At 38.2% G+C, this 26,342-nt stretch overlaps 1 protein-coding gene across 3 annotated transcripts; it reads right to left on the minus strand.

Moving 5' to 3' along the window:
- LOC103703320 lies at positions 1–25,099 on the minus strand. 3 transcript variants are annotated; one of them, XM_039131538.1, is made up of 11 exons: positions 24,249–25,097; positions 20,344–20,620; positions 19,951–20,136; positions 15,834–15,986; positions 13,577–14,008; positions 9,494–11,719; positions 4,665–4,876; positions 4,413–4,568; positions 2,279–2,513; positions 1,400–1,713; positions 1–893 (listed from the first exon to the last, which is right to left on the minus strand). In XM_039131538.1, exons 1-11 carry the CDS (start codon positions 24,983–24,985, stop codon positions 590–592), a joined length of 5,232 nt encoding a protein of 1,743 aa, XP_038987466.1. In that variant the 5' UTR covers positions 24,986–25,097; the 3' UTR covers positions 1–589. The 3 variants fall into 3 exon arrangements, 2 of the variants coding, with proteins under 2 accessions (XP_038987466.1, XP_038987467.1); XM_039131539.1 differs by having other exon boundaries at positions 482–893; positions 20,344–20,582; positions 24,249–24,585; XR_005513870.1 differs by lacking the exon at positions 2,279–2,513 and having other exon boundaries at positions 24,249–25,099.
- Between the last annotated feature and the right edge of the window lie 1,243 nt (positions 25,100–26,342).

Raw genomic sequence — 26,342 nt, forward strand, 5'->3', positions numbered from 1 at the left:
AAATCAAAAGACAGTCAACGCCGCCATAAATATTTTCTTTCAAATACATTGTTTGTACATCAAGTTTCCTCTTTCCACTAAACTTGTAAAAGGCCTTCTTCCATTTGCACAATTTTGTTGGTCCACTGGACATACCATAATCTAAAGAGTACAACACAACGAGGGAACCTGTACACTCTTCCAGGCATTTGTTGAGCATCTTATTTATTTAACCTATTTTACAAAATATAACACAGTCCATTGCTGTACAATGCATAACTTTACAATTGATAAGTCTCAAACCTACCAAAACTGCATTCATAATGATTATCCATGTTTTGAAGACCAAGGCAGAACTCAATCATGGTGATGCCTCTTTATGGTAAGATGCAAACTGATGGTCCATTCTCCTTCACCTCAATGTTTCTCTTGTGCCAAAATACTATCAATATTCCTCCAGCACGGCTATCTGCTTACCACCGTTGTATTTTGAATCTACAAAAATTTGTGAAGTGCCTTTACATTGCGGGAGCAGCATCATTATGCTGAATCTACTCTTCCTCGCTTCTAGCTAAATGTTTGATAGAGCAATGTCCCATGTACTCGCATTCTACTCTGAAACAACTCTTGTGATTTCCCCCTTCAGAGGTTGCTGGGGAAAGAAAAGGATGGCCAGAATTCCGCAAACAGCTAAACCAACAGCTCCATCAAATGGATGCATGGGATGCACACTTGCTAGCCATAAAGGAGTACTAGGCCGGTATTTTATGAAGCCACCAGATTGCAAGGTGAAATTGGTAGCCATTATCCCCACGCGCAATCCAATTGGGACACAGAGCTTGCCATGAGCTCTTTGTTTTATTCCGAATAGCGCCAAAGATAGCAGCAAGAGACCTGGTACTGAAGCCAAGGACCTGCAGATTTATTAACAATAAGGATTGATATTTTGCGACCAACAAAAACAAAAAAACACTATGAAGTCGATAAACCATGACTAATATATCATAGGGGCTGTGTGAACAGAAACATGCGTATGAAGGAGTGTTTTACTATCCAAGAGTAGTGATTTCCATTAGTAGGTGATGACTAGCAACTCCGAGGCCATAAGCCAAAACATTTAGATTTCTGAATTATAGTTTCACATTTTCTTGGATCAGTATTATATCCATTCACAGAAAATCAAATGAACCCAAAACTTCTTTTCTTTTCCTTTTAATATGTAATAATGAATCAAGACCATGCTGAAGCTGCATCATGTAATGAACAAAAACATTAGTTGAAAAGACCACCGAGCCAGCCAATGGTTGAAAAAAATAAAAATCAAATTCCAGATTGGAATTAAAATGTAAATCCAAGAAATTCATCTGCAGTAAGCTGCACTAAAATTTTCAAAAAAAAGTCATCTGTAAGTAAAACATACCCATGAATCATAGAAAATGCAACTCCAGATATCATGATGGCATGGTAATATCCAAGGTCAACAGCAATTTCCTCCTGTAACCATGATCTGAATAACAATTCTTCCACTAGAGCAATGCCAGTTGCAGTCACAATACCTCGAACAGCATGTGCTAGCATCCTCCCATATGCTTTGAGCAATACAACAGGACCTGCTGAAATTGATGGCAGACCTAATGACCAAGAAACACTTGCAAATCCCAGTAATCCACTCATTGAATGTATGCACAAGACTATCATCATTCCTCCAAGCAAACCCTTGAGGAAATCATGGACCTGCAGGCAAAATAGTTGATTCCAGAAGCTGTTACAGCCTACAGAAAAAATTACTAAACTTTGTTTTTTACAACCAAACCATACTACTAAGTATAAAAGGAAACCTTAACCATAACCATCCAGCCCTGCACCAACTATTGTGTTTGGCTTTATGGATCCTCAGTGGTCAAGCATTCCTATCTAGGATCCCCATTTGCCAAGAATTCCTATTTGGGACCACCTCAAAAGAAAAAAAAAGGGAATCGTGGTAAATAATTAGAATGCCCTCATAAAGGCCTGCTCTGGAACCACAAAATGATAATAAGTGTAATTTTGTACAATTGGGTGCTACAGCTATTCAAACCCCACAACCAAAGACCCAAGCTCAACCCAGTTGGCCAATATCACACAGCTAGAGCCCATGCCAGAATGGACCAGCTCTAAGATCGAAGCCAGGCCAACTTGTCCTGCTGAGATCCCCTCAGAATTGAGAGAATTATGAAGAGTTCCTTTTTTTAGACAAACTAAAACACCTGTTATACAATATCAAGCATTTGATGCAGCAAAGGAAATGTAAAGTTTATACCCTGGATGCCGATGTCAGATCCAGCCCATATTGTTCAAGAGGGTTGTCATATCTCCGAATTCTTTTACCCCATAACACAACAAGAATTGTGATAGAGACACAGAGACCTATAATGCAAGCATATTCAGCAATCCTGTTTGAAGTCTTTGTTGTCCAACTCTGAACAAGTGTTGGGAACAGGGGGATCACCACAGGTGACCATAGAACAAGCACCATGAAAGCAAACCCAAGTATCCTAGAGACAAAATAAAGCCAACATAAAAATCTTCACTAATTCTTTACTATGATAGGAGCAAATTGGAAGAAAATGACAAGAAATATATAAAAACCAATACTATCTATCAAATTTCATTAAAAAAGTTCGTACAAAATTTGACCATAACTTTTTATGAATCTAAAATATCGACGCTACTGAGCTGAAGTAAAATAAAAGCACGTTTAACCAAGAGCAGACAACATGGAGCACAACAAAGCAACATAAGTTAACTAAATAAAAACCACCAGGAAAACATATACCATAAAGGCACATGAGCAACACCTGCATTTGCATGAGGATGATCTCACATTATTACAAATCAAATGCCTTTTATCATGGACACTAATGTACAGGGAAGAAGAATGTTAATGATCTCATAAACTAGTCTATTTGAAAAGATCATTCATTTAATTAAAAAAGGGTAGCCTAGTGCATGAGGCTCCGACCATTGCAGGGTCAAGGGAGGGTCAATTGTATACAACCTTTCACCCGTGTGTGTAGAAAGGCTGTTTCTGTGTTTCAAACTAATGACCTCCAGTTTACAATGGAACAACCTTAACGTTGAACCAAGGCTCACCCTCTAATGATCATTTATTTATATTACTTTTGTAAATTTGTTAACTGTGACTAGAAAGATATCAAAATTGAGATGTTCACAATAGTATCTTTTTCCAACCAAAAAAATATCTTAAAAAGAACTTCCAATATTGCAGCAAATAACAAAAGGATTAGCAAGCAGGTTCTACAATTCCATATCTATGGCATGAATACAAAACATCAGCACTGTTTTACAGCTGCATTATCAGAGAATAGAAACATGGTGATTAGGTATGTGAAGATGGTGACTAGCATAAGAAAACACACTAGTAAGACGAGAAACATCATATATCATGACTCAAGTAGTAAATAATATAAGATACAGTCATAATAAATTCATTCTACACTAATCTATCATGATGCTACATCAAACAATATTTTTTTGGAACTTAGGATGGGAAGAAACCCAGCTGAAATCGGGATGAAGGTGGGACTCAAACCCGGGTCATTGATATCCAAACAATAATGACTTTACTAACTGCACTAGTTGGCACCCTTTATCATTCTATTTATATTAAGAGAACTATATATCTTAAAACTACTCTTGCTTAAAAATATTTGATTTCATTATGTAAGTTGCATCCAGAGTTGCAAAGCAGCTTCATAAATAGATTAGCATCCACATTGGAAGCAAGAGAGAAGAAAAGGAAATCAAGTTCTTCACTTGCTAATTTCCTTGATGTTTCAGTTGCACCTGCAGTGGTTAGGCTATACTTGTTATCACAGCTTTAATTAGTTCAAGAGCTCCGGATAGTTGTTTACTTCATTTCTTCGTTACTCATCAAGTCTGTAAAGCACCATCGAGAACTAGAAATCCAGCATGAACTAAATTGTTTATCCTTGTTGCTCATTTATCTGAATATTGTCGTTTAGTATCCATTGATTCTTGTCTACCATAATATGCTCTACCTAGTGCTTTGTCTCTCATTTATCTGAAGGGGTCAGAGTCAGAGCTTGCTTCTTGGATCACGTGCAAGGTGTGACAATCATTAACTCGACGTATTTTGATATTGAAACAACATCACTCAATATTAAATGCAGACTCGGGAAACTAAAATTATTCATTGCAATGTTCTACTAAGAATGCCATGATAACATGAAACATCAAAAAAATTCTTAAAATAGTTAGATGCAGCAGAAAGCTAGTAAAACGAACCTAAAACTAGACAGGTTTTATAAGCTTCATTTTCCTAGGCAAGGGAAAGATGCCCTAAAATTTCTAAATTAGCTGGGGGGGAAAGAGGAGAGAGGGGGGGGGGGGGAACTAAAAGCAAAACGAACCTCTGAAATAAAGGACGTTCAGCAATCCGCAGGAATGAGATAAGCCTGTCTGTCAAGCTCATAGCACCACGTATGCCACCCCAGAGTAAAGCAATTTTGCCAACTAATCGCAGCATTCCACCCTTTTGTCCCAATTCTGCCAGAATGGCAACCAGTCTTCTCGTACATGTTGAACAAAGCCAAGGTAATCTCAGAAAATAAGGGACATAGGGAATTAAAAAAAGAAGATATGAAAAGCGACAAGAATCTGACCTTTCCTGATCCACTTCCCCATCAGTCTTAGTAGGTACTACAGGACCAGCAACAGACATTGCTTTCTCAGCAAGGTTGATCACTAAATTATCCTGATTTTTTTCTCGCATTGCTTCCTCAAGCTCAGCATGCTCCGCATGGGGAAGCCCCTTCTCATCAGATAAGGCAGAAGGATTTTCCATGGTCTCATCATATTTGTAGCCCTTGTTATGCTGAAGGCACAAAGAGAATTCATGAACCGATAAGCAAGAGACATAACATACACATCTCATTAAAATAAGTGCCATTTCCATGATTAGTGAAACCCTGAGAAAATAAGAAATATATCACAGAACCTCAGCAGTTTTGGATGCCAAGATGGCAGGACAAAAGCCCACTCAAATAAGATAAACCCTGCTGGATCAGTTTCACTAAAAACAATATTTCAATCACCATTCTGTCAGCAAATTTTAATATATAGGTATATTAAACTAGGAAGCATAGACATAGACACAGGATACTGATATGACACGATATGAATACACTGATACAACAAATCTTGAAAAGTAGGATATGATGCAGCTAGGAAACAGCATCAAATATATATGTACTTTTTGCATGTGCATAAAAGCACCCGTACAACTAGCAGGCCATCAATTCACTCAAATCCATAGATGACAATTCACACTCCATGTTCTTATTATCAATTTCATAAACTTCAAATTTAATGATTCCTCATTAGAAAGTTAAGATCATAGAACGAGAAAGAAAGGAAAAAAGCCCCCCTCATCCTTGGAGGTATCCTAGATGTATCTCAAGTATATCTGGAAAGTAGTTGGAGCATTTTGTTTAATTTTAAAAAATAGGATAACTAACATAAGTATCGGATGCGTATCCTAGAAGTATCTAACAAGTATCAATCCAATACATATCCATTGGCGATGCTCCCTAGGTGTTAAAATTCAGGAAAAAAGATAAAATTACTGAACAAAACACAACATTGCACTAACAATGTATGATCTACGTTGCACTCAAATAAATGTATGATCTACGTTATGGAGGCCATGATTAGAAATACAGAATCTTATAATTTACGAGAAAGTACAATCCCAATACTGATAAGAATACCATGTTGTGAATTGTGTAAAGAATAGACTGCAAGGAAAATATGGAGTATGGAGACATTTATATCTACAAGACATCCCTATCAATCTCCCAGGTAATTATTACATAAAAAGTTCAAAAAATGATGAAGTACTTCACAACGCCACCTTTTTAATAAAGTCACAAAGGTCATAGCCACGTGAGCTGGGAGGGAGCTTCGCTCATATAGAAATGGCGAATGAATTACAATCTTTCTATGTGCTATAAGCGCGATATACAAAATAGCTAATAATACAAATTTAGAAATTAGGAGCATAAGTGAAAAAAGGATACAAGACCAAAAGTCTAAGAAATGAGACATTTCTGTTGTTCCGAGATAATTGTAAAAAATGGAATGGAATGGAACGTCTACTTCTCCACTTGTAAAATGGAGGCCAACATCTGTAAAAGGCAAAAGCTAACCACAAATGAACTGTCAACCATGTCATGGCAAAACACAAGAAGATCCTCAGAGGAAGAAAGACCCAAAATATTCTACAACCAAATATACTGGTCACCAATGAATTATGGCCACAAAACAGTTAACATTCAATATTCGTTTGAACTTTGAAGTATATTAACATGTCCAAAGCACAACCCAAACCAGAGTCTATGGTATTAAAGGAGGAAGATGTTGAGCCCAAAGAGGATGCAACAGCAGAGAAGGGAGATTTGTATTTCATATGAGACCCAAAGACTACAAATTAGACCCAATCATTTTTCCTTTATGATCATTATGCTTTGTACCAAAGTTGGCAATCTTTACCAGGTATCGCACCAGCACATCATCAGTTGGGTACCATACGATCATATGGTATGGTACGCACCCCATACCACGACAGCTCCGAATCCCTTTTTTCTCGCTTTTTATTATGGTACTTCCTAAAATTGGATGGTATGGATCGGTAAAGCACGATACAAATCTGGTTTTAGATGGTACCAGGCGGTTACACTTGGTTCGAACCGCAATGGACCGATTCAACTCATATGCTGAGTTGAAACTCTACCATACTGCTACCTTATTGGTATGGTACGGTACGATCAGTATAGGCTGATATGGTAGAACTTCCCCTGTACCATAAGGACCAACACATTAACAAACCCAAAAATAGTGGGTTTTTCTTTAAATGTGCTTTGTACTATGATGATTATGCTTTGTACCATTATGCTCTATTTATATTATATTAGTAATTGATAGTTGCATTAAAAAATATTTCTCTAAATAAGATTGAGTGGTCTATAATGACTTCATCTTTTTCTTTGCTTCATTCTCCCTTTGTCTTCATAGTACCAATGCGTACAGCCTCATAACTGACATACTATACCTACCAGCACCGAACTAATACTTAGTATAGAGGATGTACAGAGTGTCGATACACCGAAATGACCCTATACCAAGCACACTGACTTTGTGCCAACATAGTACCAGTAGGGGATCTGGTACAAAGATTGTAAACCTCGATACCAACTATAGTCTCAAAAGGTGTGAACATGAAGGGTATAGAAAATTAAAAAATGAGCATTGATGACAGAGAAGGGCATACAAGTTTTTGATGTGAAAACAAAAGGTTAAGAAATATCAATACCGCAAATTTGTGGGGAACAAGCTAATAAAGAAGAATAAATGCAGATGCATTATAAGTCATATAATTAGCAGCATCTAAATCAAGAATCAAAGCATGGCCAAGTATTCAAGAAGAAGCCAACAATAATGGGGTAAAAGCTCAAGTAACATCAGGCAGCACATGAGGTGAATGCAGGCAATGTGCTAGGGACACAAACAAAGAAGACGCACTTGAAATATTTTGCTTCATTCAATCATAACACTCACAAAACAAATGCTAAAAGAGCCTCATTGAAAGAACCAAGAAAACAATTACAGCATATGTAGTAAACATAAAGTGGTGAGGTGATTCAACAGAACAAGCCATAAACGCATCAACGAAAATGGTAATAGCTGACCGCCATTACTGTAGGTTTGAAATGTATTTTATGAATATGTGCAAACAGGAGATTCACAAGCCAAAAAGTAGCATATATTCCAGTTAGAGGTTCATGGGCCAAACAATAGCAACAGAAGAGTTCTATGTTGCTAACGGGATAAAGTGGTGCTCAGCATCACTGCTGCAGTAACCAACTATTAATAGAGTCAAACTAAGTCTCAGAAAGCAAGAAAGTGGCAGGACCATAGAAGCCACTACAAACTCTCATGACAGTGCAAGCAAGGAGATGGTAAGAAAATAACAAGGTGAGTTGCACAAAGTATTAGAGCTCTAGTTAAGGGTCTCAAAGGGAAGTATTTCAGGCCAGCAAGATGTAGTTTGGTCTTCTTGAGTCAATGCAATTCAAAATCAACTTGGAGGAGGAAAGAGCTGATTGACATATCCGAACATTTAAAAGTCAGTATTAGAACCCCAAAACAGTATAAAATATCTCAGTATTTTTTAAAAAAAAAACACTGAAAAGCAATGACACGCATGAAATGGGTAGGGGGAGTTGGTAAATCAACAAGTAGGATATAAAAAGAAATTTGGCTAAAGAAGCCTAAGGTACTTAAAAGCTGACTCAAGTAGCTCAGGTTTGAGATAAATAGTACAGGCAAAACTAGAAAGAAGCAAAAAAAGAAGTAAAGGCAAAACTCCAACTCCTAAAACATATGCCCAATAAATTCAACACAAGCAAAAAATGATAAGAACATGGGAAAAATCCTTCAATGGTCATTTCGCTTATAAACAAGGAAACAGATATCATCCAGAGATAAAAGAGTTATATTGAACTCCTGACTTGGATTCGTCGCCTCACTGAAGTAGGACATAATCCAGAGGGTGAAATTTTGAGAGATAGATGCTTCAAAGAGCTCATAATGACTCAAGAACAGTTCATCTTTACTGCAAAGGAAAACAGGCAGAAGAATTGATTCTCGATATAATATGGGAATCCAAATCTATCACGGGACTTGCTTTAGTTCATGGTTCAGGAATCAGGACCATTAATCTTGTTACACGCCGGCAAATTCTATCAGATGTTGATGCTTATAGGATTTCAGTGATGCTCCAGCATCCAGTGATAACCCAAGAGAAATATAGATTCTCTAATATCTTGCTGATGTCCAGCAAAAATGCTAGTGGCATGAAAGAAAGGTTCAGGATAAGTTGCAACACCAAGTTACTAGAAAAGGTGAACGAGTGATTGGTAAAGGAACGAATCTTATCAGTCCAGGGATGATATTTTACATGAACACAATGGAAGACAAGGTAGTCACTGTAGTGGAAATTATACTTCACCATAATACAAAGGAAATGGGGAGGGCATATATAATGTTGTGCATCTCATTTACATAGATAATAGGGTAATTTACAGACTGTAAAAAAAATTGATTCAGAAAGAAATGGCCATCCAAAAGGAAAGATTGGAATCTAAGAGAGCAAATAAGAAAAGGAACTTTTGCTTATCTTTTCCAATTTTTAGATAAAAATCATAAGACAGTACATGTCATACAAAACTGAAATGAAAAGCAATCTAAAAACAGCAGGAGGACAATGGTAAAAAAGAAAAAAAAAAGGTTGTTGCAATAATCTTTGAAACAAAAAGTGTGTTGTGCTATTCTTAAAAAATGACCTGATGAAATGTAGAGAAATCATTTTTTCCTAGAAAACTATGCAGTATAGAAAGCATATATAAGGTTCTGGGTTGTTTTGATATAATACCTGGTGCTGTGCCAATAAAGCAGATGCACCCAAGGCAGCTGTAACAGCTCCAACCATGATGCCCTTATTGTTTGAACTGTCTATCTCACGTGTTTCATTCTCACTATTTAATGAGCTATCTGTATCAGCATGTTGATCCCCAGTCCCAATGTGTCTTTCTTGATCAAAAATCTTTTGCCCCATATTTCCTGATTGATGGTTGGCTTTGCTTTGGACATCACCATGCAGAGAAGCAACCTGAAAGTACTTTCTTAAAGATGCCAAGCTTGAACCAACAATCACACCAACTGGAAGAACTTTTCTCAAATGGTTGGCATCCTGGACTGCAGAATAAATGGCTTGTATTATGTGCTCTCCCTCAACTGCACTAAACTTCACCAAACTAGGATCATCACTTTCTAAAAATGAGTTCGAATAAATCTCATGGTCAGACACAACAGCTCTGGATACTGCATCACTGACTCGTTCCAGATCATAGACCAGACTACTCTCCATTTTCTTCAAGTCAGGCACACCTAATCTGCGAGCAACTTCAACCTTCAAAGTTTCCAGCAAAGCCTTCCTAATTAAGCTAATCAACTCCTCTTTTTTAGCATCAGCTTGTTTGATAGAATCATCTATTTCATTAAACTCTTCGGGCTGTTGCTTTTCAAACCTTGACAATTCAGTATCTAATATTATGTAGGATGGTTCGACCACTTTCTCCACATCACCTTGTTCTGATGAGGAATAGATAATATGACTAATTCCATTGATGCTCTGGTTTTCTCCACTTGCACCTACAGTATTGTTAGTATTTCCTTCTTGATCTAGCATTTTCCACCGACCTTCTTGTGGGTCAAGAAATAGATCAGTTGTTGAATTTAGATCTGATGATTTTATTATTGGTGACTGTGCAGAAAGATATCTATGGAGATATGCTGAATATGGTGGGCCCCAATAAGAGTTCATAACTACATTTAATGGAAACTTTTGGACACAACCAACCATATTAAGGTCCTTGCTATCTATATAATTGCCTCCTGAATTACATTCTTGAGACAGACTTATACTGTTCTCTCCAGGCAATGCAAATAGCTTATCCTCGCCCCACTTATCTTCAAGTAAATTGTTCTCGAGTTGATTACATGGTTGACTTACATTTGATACTTCACCTGGTCTATTGTCACTGTCCTCTATGCTATCAGACTGGGTTCCATTGATGGGAGGGAAGTCATGTGATGCAATTCGAGATTCCTGATCCTCAATTTTATTTACTTCATCACCAATCTGGGATTCTTGATCCTCAATTTTATCTATTTCATCGTCATTCCTCTGGTTGCTCGTTTTCTCTAATTGATCGATCATATTTTCTATAACTCCAAAAACACTATTAACAGCCATTTGTGTAGAGTCATCAAACCCAGTTAAGGCTTCTAATGCCTGAGTGACATTTATTGAGGAGGACTTAGAAGACGGATGTGACAACGGTTCTTCTGATTTAGTGGAAGAGCTTTGTATATTTTGATCTACCATATCCCGAGTATCTTCATTCTTTGCAATTTCATTCCCTGCTTTTTCTGTCACCTGCTGCTCAGAAGCGGATGAGCCACCTGAAGATGCTTCTTCGGTGTTGGTAGATGAAATTGGCTTATTTTGATTTACTGCAGGATCCACTTTTTTTGCTTCATTGTTATGGGCATCATTTGCATCATTTGCAGCCACTTGATCATATGCAGAGTGCTTCTCAGCTATTTCATGGCTTTGATTGATCTTCTGCTGCTCGCCCATAGTCTCATCTATCCTAGCAATTCCTTTCTCAAATTTGTTAGGCTGGTTTAACTTACCTGCTACTTCTGACCCAGCTTCAATATGTCCAGAAGCTTGGGCAGACTTTTCCTGAGAAGACTCAATGCTCTCCTGAGTGTTGTCAGTTCCTGAAGCCGAATCATCTTCTGTTCTTTCCTCACTGTCGGTACCCCTTTTACTCTGCCCCGATGAGTGAATCTCATTGTGCCCAATTTCACTGATTGAAACTCCCCCGAACTTACCTTGGATCCTTGATTTCAGCTCTGATGTTAAATTAGGAAGCCATCCAATCTTTTTGAGCCCATCAATATTTAAGTTCGTACCCTGAGTTTGCAGAATCTCAGTAACAGCAGATGCAAGCTTTCCACGTACATCTTCAGGCACAGCTCCTTCCAGAGCTTTCATAAGTGTTTCTCCTTGCTCCATGGCAGTAAGAACCTGGAGGAAAAAACAAAAATAATTAAAAAATGCTAGCCAGCACCAAAATTAGCAGAGACAGACATTGTAGAATATAAAGAGCTTTAAAAAAGTAAATGTTACATGTGACAGGAATTTTATAGAATCCAAAAACCATCTTACATATGACTGACATTCCAGCAGAAATGCAATATACCACCTAGTTTCAAAAATCTTTTACAATGTGACAACTCCCCATAAAGAATAAGAACTACTGGGCTAAAGATGTGGATCCAGAGCAGATCAGACACATGGGGAGCATGATCCATCCAAATAGCAAGATTTAAGCAAAATGACACCACTAAGAATTAAAAGTTACTCCACAATACATGGATATATAGGCTCACATGCATGTTTATATTCTTTGCTCAAATAGCATTATCTCCTCTATGTTAAGAAACTATATATTAGATTATAGCAATTCCATAACTTCTAAACATTAGAGGTGCATACCTAATGGAAAGATTTCATTCTAGAAAGAGCTCAATATCTACACTAAAACATTTTGTCCAACTTTTAGCTATACTTAATGTTGTATTTGCCAGTGAACTGCCATATTGAAATAAAGAAAATTTACTTTGGAATGGATACATAATATTTGTAACTTCATTAAAGAAAATCATAATATTTATATACAATGAAGTTAAACATTGACAATGCCCCCTTTGTAGTGTTGTGTCATTTTGGAGTGGAGTACTTTGTCTTTCTGATTACGTAGACAATCACTTTTGAGGTCAACAAAAATCTGTTCTACAGAAAGGTAGTAAAATAGCATGGTCGCCCAAAATTTCTCAGGCAACACTAAACAATGCAGTAATAACACCACCATTCTTCTCATAATCACAAAACATGGTAGTACAAATCTTTGGCTTTACTCTCATGAATTGAGAACCACTATTTACTTATGCACCTACATAATGAATAAAGCATGCTTCCTCAGCTCCAGTGAACACAAATGATAAGTATCAACTCCTAGAACAAATAAAAGAATCTAACGCATGGTCTGCCGTACCGATTGATACAGGTTGGTATGGGCCGGTACGTACCGATACCGGACGGAACCGGTATGGTACAGCTATATTTTTCGGTTTCGACTATTAACAATCTGTACCGATCGGTACCGGCCCGTACCAATCCGTACCGAACCGGTACCGGCCGTACCGAACCGGCTTGTACCGACCGGTGCCCACCGGTATGTCAATTGGTCGGTACAACGGACCTTAGATATACTGAGACGACATATATTGCAAGATTCAACATGCCCTTTTCACATTTTGCACAACTGGGCATAAAATATTCAATTCAATATGAAAGTCATTGTCTTCCAAATAAAAGGAGCATAATAACATTTAGAGTCTATTTGGATATTCCTACATGATTAGGCCGAAAATCCTAAAGGAATCGGTGCTGTTGGCCCATCTAGCTTGCATTTTCTAAAAGCCTATGGAAACCTAGCTCAGATCCTAGGCTTTGGGCAGCAGGAGGGAAAAAAAGACCCATGGAGGTCTTTTTTTTCTTCCCACAGGATTTGGGCAGAATGGTGTTTAGTTGATAGAGGACCTGTCCTCTTCGCTTCCCAATCCACGAATCCTACAGGATTTTCAGCCCAATCCTGTAAGAATAACCAAACAGGACTTTAGTTTCAAACTATTTCCTTGGTGCAAGTTGTTTTCTTCCTTCCATTGCATAAGTAAATCTATAAGTGGACATTCAGCATATTTCTCAATCTAACTAAATTTTAGAATCATGAATTTGCAAACAATTAGATTATTATTCTGAAACGACAGTGCATGATGATTATGCTCATGTCAGAAAGAGACACTGCAATTATAGCCATACCTTTTTCTTTTGTTCATCATCTAGTGTACCAGACATAGTAACATCAAGCATATTCATGATGGCAGCAGCAGATTGTAATACTTGGCTATTTTCACTATCCATAAGACCATCTCCTTGTTTGTCCAAACTGGCATTAACCGCACCATTGGGCTGCAACACTTCAACATTTTTGTCCATACCTGTTCCTGCATCATCATTTTTCAGGATTCCATGCAACTCATTTCTTGATTTCGAGTGACTATCACTCTTACGGCCTAAAAACAACGGGGATGGATCACAGCTCTCATGGAAACTATTTCCATCTGAAATACTTCTCTTTGATGCTATGCCATCAACAAATGCTAAGCCTTTTGAAGGATTGATGGTAATATCGACATCTTTTAGAAGAGGATGGCGACCTTTCAAAAGTGCAAGTTCCACTGCTGAAAGCCACTGCACGAGTAACAAGCATAAACATAAGATATTACTAGAATTTTATGCTACAAGTTTCAGAAAGCATGTATGATGTAATCAGGAAACCAGGTATGACAAGGTGAAAGCAGGCAATCATGGTAAGTAACATCACTTGTTCTCAAAAAGGGGGATGTAATCTGTGGCAATTTTGAAGTAAGTGACAGCTGCCATTCCATGATAGCTTCCTATAACAGGACATATCACTTGTATTTCCAGCTGAAATTTTATTGAATTTATCAGCACCCTTTGTTTGCGGTTGGCTCGGACGGGAAGAAAGGACCAAGCGAGTAATAGCTAAATAAATAAATCAATCGGTAAACTTTTCATCCTCTCAATTCATTATTACAAAATAAGAGAAGGTCGATTTGGTGGATGATGAGAAAGAAGCAACTACTGCATGGGTAGATTTACATTGTTAAGGACATTTACGAAAAATGACAAGTTTATAAACTTTATAAAGAGAGAACACAGAGATCTCCATGATAGCAGGCCTCCATAGAGTTAGCCTTAACCTTCTGCCTTTTTACACTTTGAGACACCCAAGGAATGATCTGGTCTTAATTTTAGATCAACAAGAGTGCCAAATTGCCATCCTACAAATGGAGGGATTCATTGGTATATATTTTGTATGATTGGAAAAGGGATAATGAAGTAAAGAAAATTATGAAATCATTATAGACCACTCAGCCTTATTTAGAGAAATTTTATAAGGCCATCATCAATCAATAGTATGATATGAACTGGAATGACGGAGATCAACAAGCACAAAGTGATAATAATAGAGAGGACAAGATGCATGTTTAGTAAAACTAGGAGGCTGATAACTGAATCAAGTACAACAGAAGAAGGTTATGAATGAACCCACTGGCCAATAAGGAGCGTGAAAGTATTTGACGTACTTTAAATATGTACCCATAGTTATAGATGTCTCAAGTGAAGAAGGGGCCGTAAGTACAGGTCTGAAAGACTGGAAGCAGTACTACTGTTTTCTGATTTTATTGGCCGCATTTACACCCATTGTGTGTGAGCTGCCGTTGTACCAAAAAAAAAGAAGAAAAGACTGGAAGCAGTTGGGAATGACTACAAAGTCTTGAATGGAAGTCGTGAGGAATGATACGAAGAAGCATACCATTTTAGAAAAAATAGCCTTGGATTGAAATCAAGGAAGAACTAAGGACAGTATAGTTGATCCCAATTAACAAGTTTGCTATGCTTCTAATGTTTAGCTGCTTAGAACTTTCATGCTTCATGAAGAACCACCTTAATCAACAAAGACCTTCCACGTAATTAAGCAATTTGAGATGATAAAACACCAACAAAGCAAATAGGAAACTAACATCTTGCAAACAATTTTTTTGGGAGTAAAGAGGATGAATTTTTAAGACAACTTGAAATAAAAAACTGGCTAGAAAGCACTTGCATTTGGAAAAATTGGTCAAAGTTTAATACTTGTAACCTGCTACTCAGAGTCTCAAACACAGATTCTCCATGAATCTCTGAAATCATACTTGCAGAACATACAGTCATTTGACAATGAACAAGATGCAGCTGATATTGCAGAGCAGATCTGGAAACTAGATTGAATAAAGCTGACTCTTGATGAAGAGAACTAATATAATAATCAACACTCTTCATTTTTCTCAGTGTCTTCAAAGGATTCTCCTTTTCGTGTATATGTAATATCATATAAACACCTATGCATATAATTTCCATTTTTTCAGAGTGCAAAGCCTTCTCCAACATGAAGAAACCAGGGCATGCGGATTCCAAATTTGAAACATAAAAAATGAACATAATCATTTACCTCAATGGCTAGATTTTGGCACCAAAGAATAGCAGATCTCCCAGTTGTGACAATAGTGGAAGGCAAACAAGAACAAAGAAGAAGGCTTGTAAATGGATTTTCTGCTATTGAACTGCGTGGAACAGAGAAAAGTGGTACAGTCCCATCATCAGTCTGCACAGTAGCAAATTCAATAATTATAAAAAGAAAAAAAGAAATCTGGGCAATACGATATACACATCTTAATTCTTCAGAATTAAGATAAATAACTGATTCAATTATACGAATAACTAATATATGAAAATACACATAATAGAATCAGAAATTTAAACCAATTTTGAGATGAAAAGATGCCCATCATTGTAACAGCCTTACTTTGGAGTTTGGAGAAGCTGAAAATTACATTGTGGCATAAATAATCTCGGTATGCTATAATTAACTGTCAGTTTTACTTCACAAATCATGACTTTCTTTATTTCCATTAACAATATAGTTTAAGCATGTAAAAATGATGATCTGCTAAGGTATATATATAGCTGAAATCAAGCAAAGAGAGAACTGCATATCAACACACATGCCACCAATCATGATCTATACTATATATTAAAAATGACAGTTCAAACATCAGGGATATTCCTTCTTGATTCTGTCCGTCCTTTTTATACAAGAATATCCATCATATTTATCTTAAAAATATGTTAATTACGCCCACTAACTTTCTCTATACTCTCTCCTCCTTTCCCAATCAAACTGGACACCTTTCATAAAACTCCCAAACAGAGCGTACTCTATTAGTCCCTCTAATTCAACTCGCAAATAGATCGGATTTTTAGATTCGAGTTCTAAGCTATCACTTGCTCTCTCTTATTTCTCCCCTCAAATGTGCAAATGTGCATTGCATGTGCCCTTGTTGATAATATCAATTGAATAGGCTGTTGAGATCATGCTAAGAGGGCAGGAATAAACACATATGATCCCCATCCATCTAATGATCTTATCAAATGCATGGACAAACTTGATCAAAATGTAAAGAGAGAGCTTTCACATCTATCTAGACGAGTGTAAGAGTTCTCATTTTAAGTCAGCTAACATTCTTTTTTTTTCTCCAATTGACAGCAAACTAATGAAGACTAATGCAATTTTATTACATAATTGATAACTAACATGAGTGCAAACTCTTATCACATCATAGAGATCCATGACAAAATCTATGCCCAGTTGTTTACACTACATTCAAATCGATTGTGATCTAAAGGCTTATACACCAAAAGTGCAGGCCAAATGAATACGGTGCAAACACAAAGGAGTAAAAGTTATCAGCCTATAATGAGGCCTTAGAGGAGCAGAGTCCAAGGATAGGTGGCCAGCAGCTACCACTACCCATATGTGGGAGGAGTGGGAAGTTACACCTATCTTACCACTACCCAGAACATAGTAGAAATGAGGTAGTTATACCCATCTTGCCACTACCAAAACAGGAGAGAAGTGGTGAGCTACTTAGAATATAGGAGTAGCGAGGGAAAGATAGCTACCATGCATGCCAACGGTGGTATGCGTCACGCAACCCAGTAAGAACAAGTATCCAAAATAAGTAGTGGCACCTATCTTACCAGTTAGGACGAGCCACTTATAAATATCAATTGTAATATGAACAGAAGACTTTTGACCCCACCAAAGAAATCAATTTACCCTTATCTTTAGATTATATTTACTTTATCTTTAAATTCTTTACTCTTAGTTTATCTGTAGCACTCTAATTTACCCCCAAGAGTGCAATAGAATACTTTGATCGTAGCTCTGGCTACATCCTATCCTATCCTATCCTATCCTTCTTCTTTCACATGAACAATATGATAGTAGTAAAAATCCTTGAAAGTCAAGGCACCTGGACCTACACTACTTTCATCATCATCCTTTGATCATCCTATTTTCTACTAATTCAACACCAGTGGCACACTCACGCATCCACCACAACCTAGCCACCAGACTTGCCACCCCTATCCATCAACCAACGAGTTTCCTGGCATGTTTGTCTCCCTCAGACAGTCAAAACGAGAGCCGACATCAACAAGTTTCTTTGGCATGCTCCATGGAACTTGTTGGTCAATATTGGTGTTTTGAACATACAGCCAGTTGTAAATTGTGACTAGCGATTACAATGGGCCGATAGCTAGTCACTCTACCTGAGCCCAAACCAAACTCTTGGATTTGGGTCTAGAAAATGGGGCCACTAATTTATAGGTTTGGATTTGGGTTCCAAATTTAAACACAACATTATTGGATAGGGTTTTAATTTAGGATAATACATGCCACAAAAACCCACCAACATATGTATCTATAGGGTACATTTATAATACAAACAAGGTGTAAAACCTGTAAAGAAAACAATTTACGCCCAATGCAAGTTTCAATGAGCCGAGTTGCATTTAGAATGTGATCTGCAAGATTTAAAATGCTTATGAAGGTTTAGTCCCAATACTAAGGCCAATCCCAATCTAGGCCCAGGTCCATGTTGTATGGTACGGACTGAAACAATAATTAACAACAAGAACAAGGAAGAAAAAAAGCAAAATTGAATGAAAAAAATTGGACAAGACATCCCAAATGTCACGATGCAACCGTCTTGGTCCGTCCCAAACAAGATGGACCAAGACCTAGTCTAGAGAGACCTGGGGTCCCGATAATCTCTTAGAACCCGATCTCCATCAGGTCTAGTTTGGTCCCACTATGCCAGATTGGGTCCTTAATCCTACCATGTATAAAAAATCATATGTTTTGGAAATCTCTTCGCCATGCTTCAAGTCCTCCCAAAAGTACAATTCTAATGTCAGCCAAGAGTTGAGGGGAAAAATCTAGAAAGTGGAATCATTAACCATTGAACCATCTTCCTCCCCTATGTGATGCTTGCTATTTAATATTTCAGGTGCATTTAGAAACTTGGAAAAAACATGATTATGGACTGATACCCAATAATATTTGGGTCTACTATTGGGTATTGCTATAGGGTTGCAGACTGGGAATGGGTTTGGATTCGAGTCCATCACATGTACGTTGGATTCGGGTGTGGATATGACCAAATTAGAGATGAATCCAAGTTGTTGCCAACATCTAATTGTAAGGGGAACAGTATTGAATATGTATATGGAGAAAAGTATTTGTCTCGTTTTCTCCAGATGCAAAGAAAAGACTGCATCCCGTGTAAACTTATAACCATAAAATTAAGCTAGACTGACTCAAGTGATCTAGTATGCAGCCAATACTAAGTTCTGCACCTAGCTGATCTAAAGATGACAAAATCCTTATGCAAATAATGGCCTCAGCTTACTAGGTGGCTCTTTCAAGATTGTTCAATGAGAAAATGAATTAAGCCACAAAACCTAGCTAACAAATCAGCCAAGCACAAACAGGAGTTTATCATCAGCTCGCAATAATAAGAATAGACATGAACATGGCATGAGAATCAGCTCATTTGTATAGTTCATGAGCCACCTGAATATATGTAGCTGAGGTTGGCCCAAGCTTGAGCTAAACTTCTACACACCCTAGACATGACCAAGCCGAACTCAAAAAACCAAAAGCTCAGTTTAGCTTGTTAGCAGCCCTACAAAAACCAGAACCACCAGTCAACAGCATCAGGCCATACACAGATTTCACAGCATATCCACATTCATTTGGTTTCAGTATAATACAGCCACTCAGGAAGAGCCATAAGGTCTGATTAATCTTATCACCCTGTACTTAATCTATGAAAGATCACAATTCTCTGGCAAATAATTTGCTTATGAAAACACAGCACTCGAACGCATGGTATCCAGTCACATGCATGCTAAACAACGCATCAGAGGCTTAAGAGTTCAAATACCCACAATAAAATATTACCATTAGGAAATGAGCTTGCAACACAACCTAAGCATATGCATGAGAACCTTAAATGTAAACAGCAAATTCTATCCCTTCCAATTGGATCCTGATCCATCCAGGATTATCTGAGGAAAGATCAGTAATTGTTCATGATGGCACACAGCTCATTTTAACTCTCCTTGAAATAAAAGCGAACAATGCTAGCCAGGAGAAGGATCTCCACTCAGCAAGCTGATGATTCATCTCATTCAATAATGTATGAGTTTAAGAAACATGCCTGTATAAATAGGACAGGGATTTTCAAGCTGCTGACGGCCTGCCTTGTACTGATCTTTGAATAGAAATCCTCAATGGCATGACACCCATAAGAAATCATTGATAGGGCTTCATCAAAATCACGAATAGATGTGGCTGATAAAGCTTTTCCAACATCAAAACCTTTAGCTTTTCCTTGGAAGAGCTCCTGAAAATACGGAAGTATCACTTGTATGTGATTGATACCACATTAAAGGTGTTGTACAAATGAATATATTTTCATAAATGTGCTTCAATTACTTCTACTTCATGGAAAGAAATTCCTTTTCCAAATTATAAAAAGGATTTCCTTCATTAGAGTACAATTGACAACATAAATAAAGTCAGTATCTTTATATTTGAAGCAATTAGCAACCTTATTAGCTCGAAGAATATCTATCAATCCACTTGTGAGCTTTTGGTCCAAAGCAATATGATGAGGGAATGACCTTGTGGCTTCTGCTAAGTCAAAAGGATTGTCTATGCAAACAGCAGCTGTTAGAGGAGTTGTCTCTCCCACTTCAGCAAGATACTTTGTCAGCATATTTGCACCATAACCCCAGGCGACACCCATCAATGTTGTCCAGGGCCTTAATCTGTTAACGAATCTGATAGCTGTGCAGATATCATCGCTGTCAGCAGCTGTAAATAACCTACATAAAGCAAGTAGTAGAGAGGTCCTACAATTAGAAAAGCCTAACTCCTACAAACAAGATTATACAGTAAACAAAACAATCGGTTACTTAGCAAGTCGTGGTCACAAGACTGGATGGGAATTTAACAATCTATGGAATCTGGTAAGTCAAAACACAAAAAATAGACATAAAAGGGGGTGAAGAAAAAGAAACACCATATTGACTACTATTTTACCAAGATATGTAAGTGTAATTGTACAGACAATATATCAGGGAAACGCTAGAAAAGAATTTCTGAAATTTAAGAATATTCTGAAGCAACAAATGTCAGTGTTAAGTCCAGCACAATGTCTTCTTCATTTGTTAGAAAAGAGATTATGAAATTTTAAGAAAATTCCGAAGTAACAAAATATAGTACTAAGCTGAGAGCATGTCACTGTACAAGGACACCGTTCCAAGAATACCTAAATAGCCCCAAAGAAATGTTTCCTGATCCTAACAGGATTTTCAGCTTATCTATAACAACCCTAGGACTCTTTCAATAGAATTGAACTCAAAGGGCTTTTAAACAACCTAATATGCCATAACATGCAAAACTGCAGTTTACTAAATAGCTATGCCTTCAAACTCCTATTAGGACTCCCTAAAATTTGTCCTATGATAAGATCCAAAAGCACAATAATTTAAAAAATTATTTCAGTAGCTTTTCTCATACCAACAAGCTTGACAAATAAATGCAAGAAGAGAAAAGGTAGCCCACAAAGCTCATATTCTCTTTGCAGTGGGAAAAAAATACTACAGAGTTTTTTGACATCAAGATTTACTTAAATGTTAAATGGGGCTTTTTTATAACTGTCTAGCTAAGGAAGGCTGAACCACTCGATTTCAGTTCAGGCTGTACCAAATGAAACCAGTCAAGAACCAAAACTATTCAGTCAATCAGGTCGGTCCATCCCCTTTAAAGCCTTCCAAGCCCTCCCAGCCATCCGAAGTCCTCTCTCTTCCAATCTCTTTCTTCCCTCCTCATTCTGCCATGATCAGAGCTTTGAAGTTCCATCACTCGCATCACTCGCTTGATCGCTCTTGCTCGTTCCACTAGCTTGATCACTCATCCCGTTTGCTTGGTCGCTCATTGGGCTCCGCTTTGACGCCGATCAACGCTAATTGATGCCTAGATAAGCCCCTCCGCCTCTCTCCCTCTCTCTCGTCTCCCCCCTCTCTCCCTCCCACCCTCCTTGTTCCTCCCCCTCTTTCTCTTCCTCCTTCTGCTTCTCGCACTCCCCCTCCCTCTCCCTGTTTCGGTGGGCTCCAACATAGTACAGTACAGATCCATACTATACTGAATCGATCACTAGCCAATACGACCTTTGATACCAGATCTAACCTTTTCCAACTATTTGGAATCAACTTTGTGAATCTTCATTCACCAAGTATTCTAATCATGGTTCATCGTACCGCCGTGTTACCGTACCAGCCTGAACAGGGTGGTATGGCAGGGTGGTACGGGGCATACCGTACCTAACCGGTTCGGTAACGGTACATGGTACGGAAGATGTACCAATACTCGGTATGCCGAAAAAATCTCATACCATACCGATATAGTACTAGTGTGATACTAGTATGAGGTCCGATATCGAAACAACGAACATTGATTCCAATGGTTGCTTTAACATTCTTCATTTGAGTTTTCCTCAGTTATGTTTTTTACTTTACTTTAAATTTAATTGCATTTCTAGTCAAATTAAATTTAATTGCAATAATAAGTAAAATTTCCACAATATCATCCATTGCAACTTATTAACGCCCCAAATTGCCGGCACTTCATGGTTATTTAAACTATATATAATGTAAACATGTAGCATGAGGACCAGTGCAACTGAAATACAGCCTGAAATAAAGAAAGAAATTAAAGAAGAGATTGAGAAGCTATTGAAGGTTGGTTTCATAAAGACCATACAACACCCCATTTGGTTGACAAACATAGTCCTTGTCAACAGGAATGGGCAAATCTGCTGCTGAGTTGATTTTTTAGACCTAACTTGGGGCATATGCCCTTTGGCCCAAATGAACCTCTCATCATCTTGGTTACTAATACCACTTTTGAAATTGGTGGTATCAACATCTGGAAGACCACTAGGAGGCAATATTCCGCAAGCAGTCAAGATAGAAAAGCTCATACGAGTTTGAGATCGACAGCTACATAGTAACCATGGCCCTATTCAATGCAAAACAGTAAACCATCTGAATTTTCTTATTCTTTTAACAACTAGAACATTGCGATATCATCTCTAGCATATCCGCTCTTTTGTGAAAAATCTTCAGCATTTCTCGGAGAAGCTACAGATATCTTCCCAAACTCATTTATTTTAACTTCGAATATTTCAAGGACCAGAACAATGCTAAATTTCTCTGTTCAATTTCTGATAAAATAAAATGTTTTTATCAGTGTTACCTACACTCTCAGATCCACTGCAAGGAATCCATGACAAATACATACCAGCAAGCCAGATATGTGTCATACTCTCCAACTTTTAGAGATATGTGGAAAGCTGGTCTTTCAAATAATGAGTCCAGCCCAGCATAATGGCATCAGAAATGAACTTTTATTGTTTCTAGAGCTTGGTTAAGGATGTATGCATAAATTACTTTGCGAAATGTCATGTTTCTTGTATTCTTGAGATAGATAGATTTGGCATTCGGATTAATTAAAACACATCAACAAAGAATAACTTTAAATTTTCTATTATACAATATTTAAAAGCATTGAAGATGCATAGTTTAGTTAGCATATTATTTTCCTATTCATCCCTATATCTCCTCTTTTCCTTTTGCCATCTCAGCCACTTGGATGCATGTCTAAATCCAACCCTCAGGTCTGTCTCCATGCAACGCTAGTATTTTATTGTTAATGAGCTTCCTTTTGAAACTTCTCTTGAATAAGGTATCATTGGATATCATGTTTCTCTGGTGAGAGAATGGCACATTGACCTTTTAAGGATCCACTATTATAAGTCGACAAATACCCAAACACATTTTGAGGTGCAACTCTGCTGACTGCAAGTAGATCAGCTTCTCTTCCTCCAGCAAGTAATACAACAGAAATCACAATACCTGACAGCAACAGCTTCACACAGCTGATAAGCAGCCAAACAACGACATATTATACCGTTTGACTCACATTTCATGGAGGAGCCAACAATAAACCTATTGCTTGCACACGTCTTTTTCTTTTGAGACAGCAAGAAAATATATGTTGAACCTCTGAGTAGGAAGCAATAAATGCAAAAAAAAAATATTTCGTTTTTCTTTCTTTTATTTTGAGGATAGAACAAATGAAGTTACTATAGCCGCCCAAATATTCTCAACCTTTGAAGACATTAGTCCTTTATTGGTGAAAAGTTCTATTTGCTTATGACTTCAGACTTCCATTGAGAAGGCAGATGGGTGATGCCCGTATGGTCTTCGATTATCATATAAAAGCATGTTCTAGTCTATATGACTTGGGTTGATTTTCCATAGCATTACCAAGCTTTCATATATTCTCTTCAATGTATATCTAATAGGAAAGTTCAGGATTTCAGTGGTTTTCACTTCATATAATGGATATCATGCCTCAATTAAATCAAAAATTTAGCCAAATCGTTACCTTGCTGTGGTCAATGGGGAACTAGCGCATCCTCTGGGGTTCATAACAATGGGGAAATATCCATGCTTGAGGGCATCAATAACAAACATTCTCACATTTCTATCCATGCTTCCTTCGGTCATCCCCGGCACGATGACCATCGTCGTGTCCAGCCCATGCTCCCTCGTGATGTCCAAATTGTCCGGCCAGTCCAACGAGATCACTCCTCCATCCTCGGTCCCTACGCAGACCCTCTGGTACGAGACCTCCTCCTCCTCGGTCTTTCCATCTTTCCCCAACCTCGCCGCCGGGATCCTCCCCCGGCTAAGATTCACGTAATGCCGCTCCTCCCTCACCAGCCTATCGTTCACGCCCTCCAGCAGCTCGCCGCCGTCCTCGAACGACACCGAGGGACACCGGAGAAGGACGCACCGGTTGAACGGCGTCGGGCTCGTGAACAAAATCCAATCCCCAACAACGGAGTCGGCGACCCCGCCTCCGCCACCATGGCGGTGGCGGGAGGCGAGGTATAAGGCGGTGCCAGAGGCGAAGCCGAGGGCAGGGACGAGCAGGTCGAGGGAGGTGGGGGAGGGGAAGGCGGCGACGAGGTTGTGGAAGAGGTCCTCAAGCTCAGAATGCACCCGGAGCCTCGGCCGCCGTCGGCGGAGCCGAGGGCTCCAGCGGAGAAGGGGCGGGTTCTTGAGAGGGAGGAAAGGGGGTCGCAAATCGGGAGGTGTTGAGATCGATCGGAGGATCATGGGAAGAGAGGTTTGGATAGAGCTAGGGTTTCAAGAAAGCTCCAAGAAACCCAAGAGAGAGATAGGGTGGAGGATGGACGTGGGAGGCTGGGGAAAGAAGAGGGCAGGTCGAGAAGACGAAGGAAGAAATGTGTAAGCCTCGCGGGTGCCAGCGTTCGCAGGTACCTTTATTGGTGCCACGTGTACGGACGAGGTGAACCTAGGTCGCACGCGAGGCGATGCTTCGTCCGGCCATCCACGATCGGATGGCGCTAAACGCCTCCAGGTGTGAATTAAATATATGCGCGAGCGCAGGATAGCGCGAGAAAGCAGAAGGCGAAGCCAATATGGCGGGCTAGGCGGCACGTGGAGGAGATGGTGTGAGCAGGCATAAATTAAAAAAATAACAAAAATGCTGCTGGCGTTGACGTGTCATTTTGTTTGACGATATTGCCCTTAACTATTTGTGATATGCTATCGATATCCCTAACAGTTTTCGTAACGGTAAATTGATTTGGAAGCCGGAGGCTGCTTGCCCGGGTCTTCACCCTTGATCTCTAGGTTGGACCACTCGGTCTCATTACTAAAGTTCCATGGCAGGTAATCTAAGTATATACCAGTGATATCATGAGAATAAATTAAGACTGCTTATCTAAAATTAAATGGATGAAGTTCTCTTGATGGGATGACGAAATAAATGTGTATGAAATATTTACAGACATATATATTAGTAAAATAAAGCTAGATTTGGCAAGGTAAGAATAGGGCTTCATTTTGGGTTGAGTATAGTCATCGGTGGATTTGTTGCGTCAAAAATTGAAGGACCTAAATTTAAAATTCACTTTACTAAATTTTATCATGGTGGTTCTAAATTCTAGATTTCACAAATTTCTACAATGTAAATGCTCACATTTATCCAAGGTGATGTGGTGAAAAAAAGTTCCAATTTTACCTATGGGAGAGTCATGGCAGTTGAGATGAATTTATTGAATCATTTGGTTGAGTTGAGTAGATTGGACCGCAAGGATAGCATATTTAGGTTAACAATAATCAAGGCGATAAAAATAATAATAATTACTATTTTTCATCACATATAGTAAAGAAGAGAATATTTACATATACACTCCTAGAAATAGGTGGTATTTCATATTTATCCTTCAAAAACTACTCTCTTCTATATATCCCTCGGTCCATCTTATTTTTGCAACGATAGAGCTAACTCTCACTAGATTTTTGGATAACAGTTTTGACAAACATCCATTTTAAATGTAAAATAATTCTATCACCATTTTGCATTAATATTTTTAAAATTTATGCTAAAATAACTCTTTACAATATATATATATTTTTTTAAAGACAATAATGGAAAAAAAAAGTC

This window comes from Phoenix dactylifera, chromosome 11, assembly GCF_009389715.1.
Source record: "Phoenix dactylifera cultivar Barhee BC4 chromosome 11, palm_55x_up_171113_PBpolish2nd_filt_p, whole genome shotgun sequence".
NCBI lineage: Eukaryota > Viridiplantae > Streptophyta > Magnoliopsida > Arecales > Arecaceae > Phoenix > Phoenix dactylifera.

Coding starts and splice junctions, on each gene's coding strand:
- LOC103703320 (XM_039131538.1), bottom strand. CDS start 24,985: ATGATCCTCCGATCGATCTCAACACCTCCCGATTTGCGACCCCCTTTC. Junction 2,514..4,412: donor GAACGTCCTTTATTTCAGAG/GTTCGTTTTGCT, acceptor TTTTGTCTCTAG/GATACTTGGGTTTGCTTTCA. Junction 1,714..2,278: donor ATCTGACATCGGCATCCAGG/GTATAAACTTTA, acceptor TTTTGCCTGCAG/GTCCATGATTTCCTCAAGGG.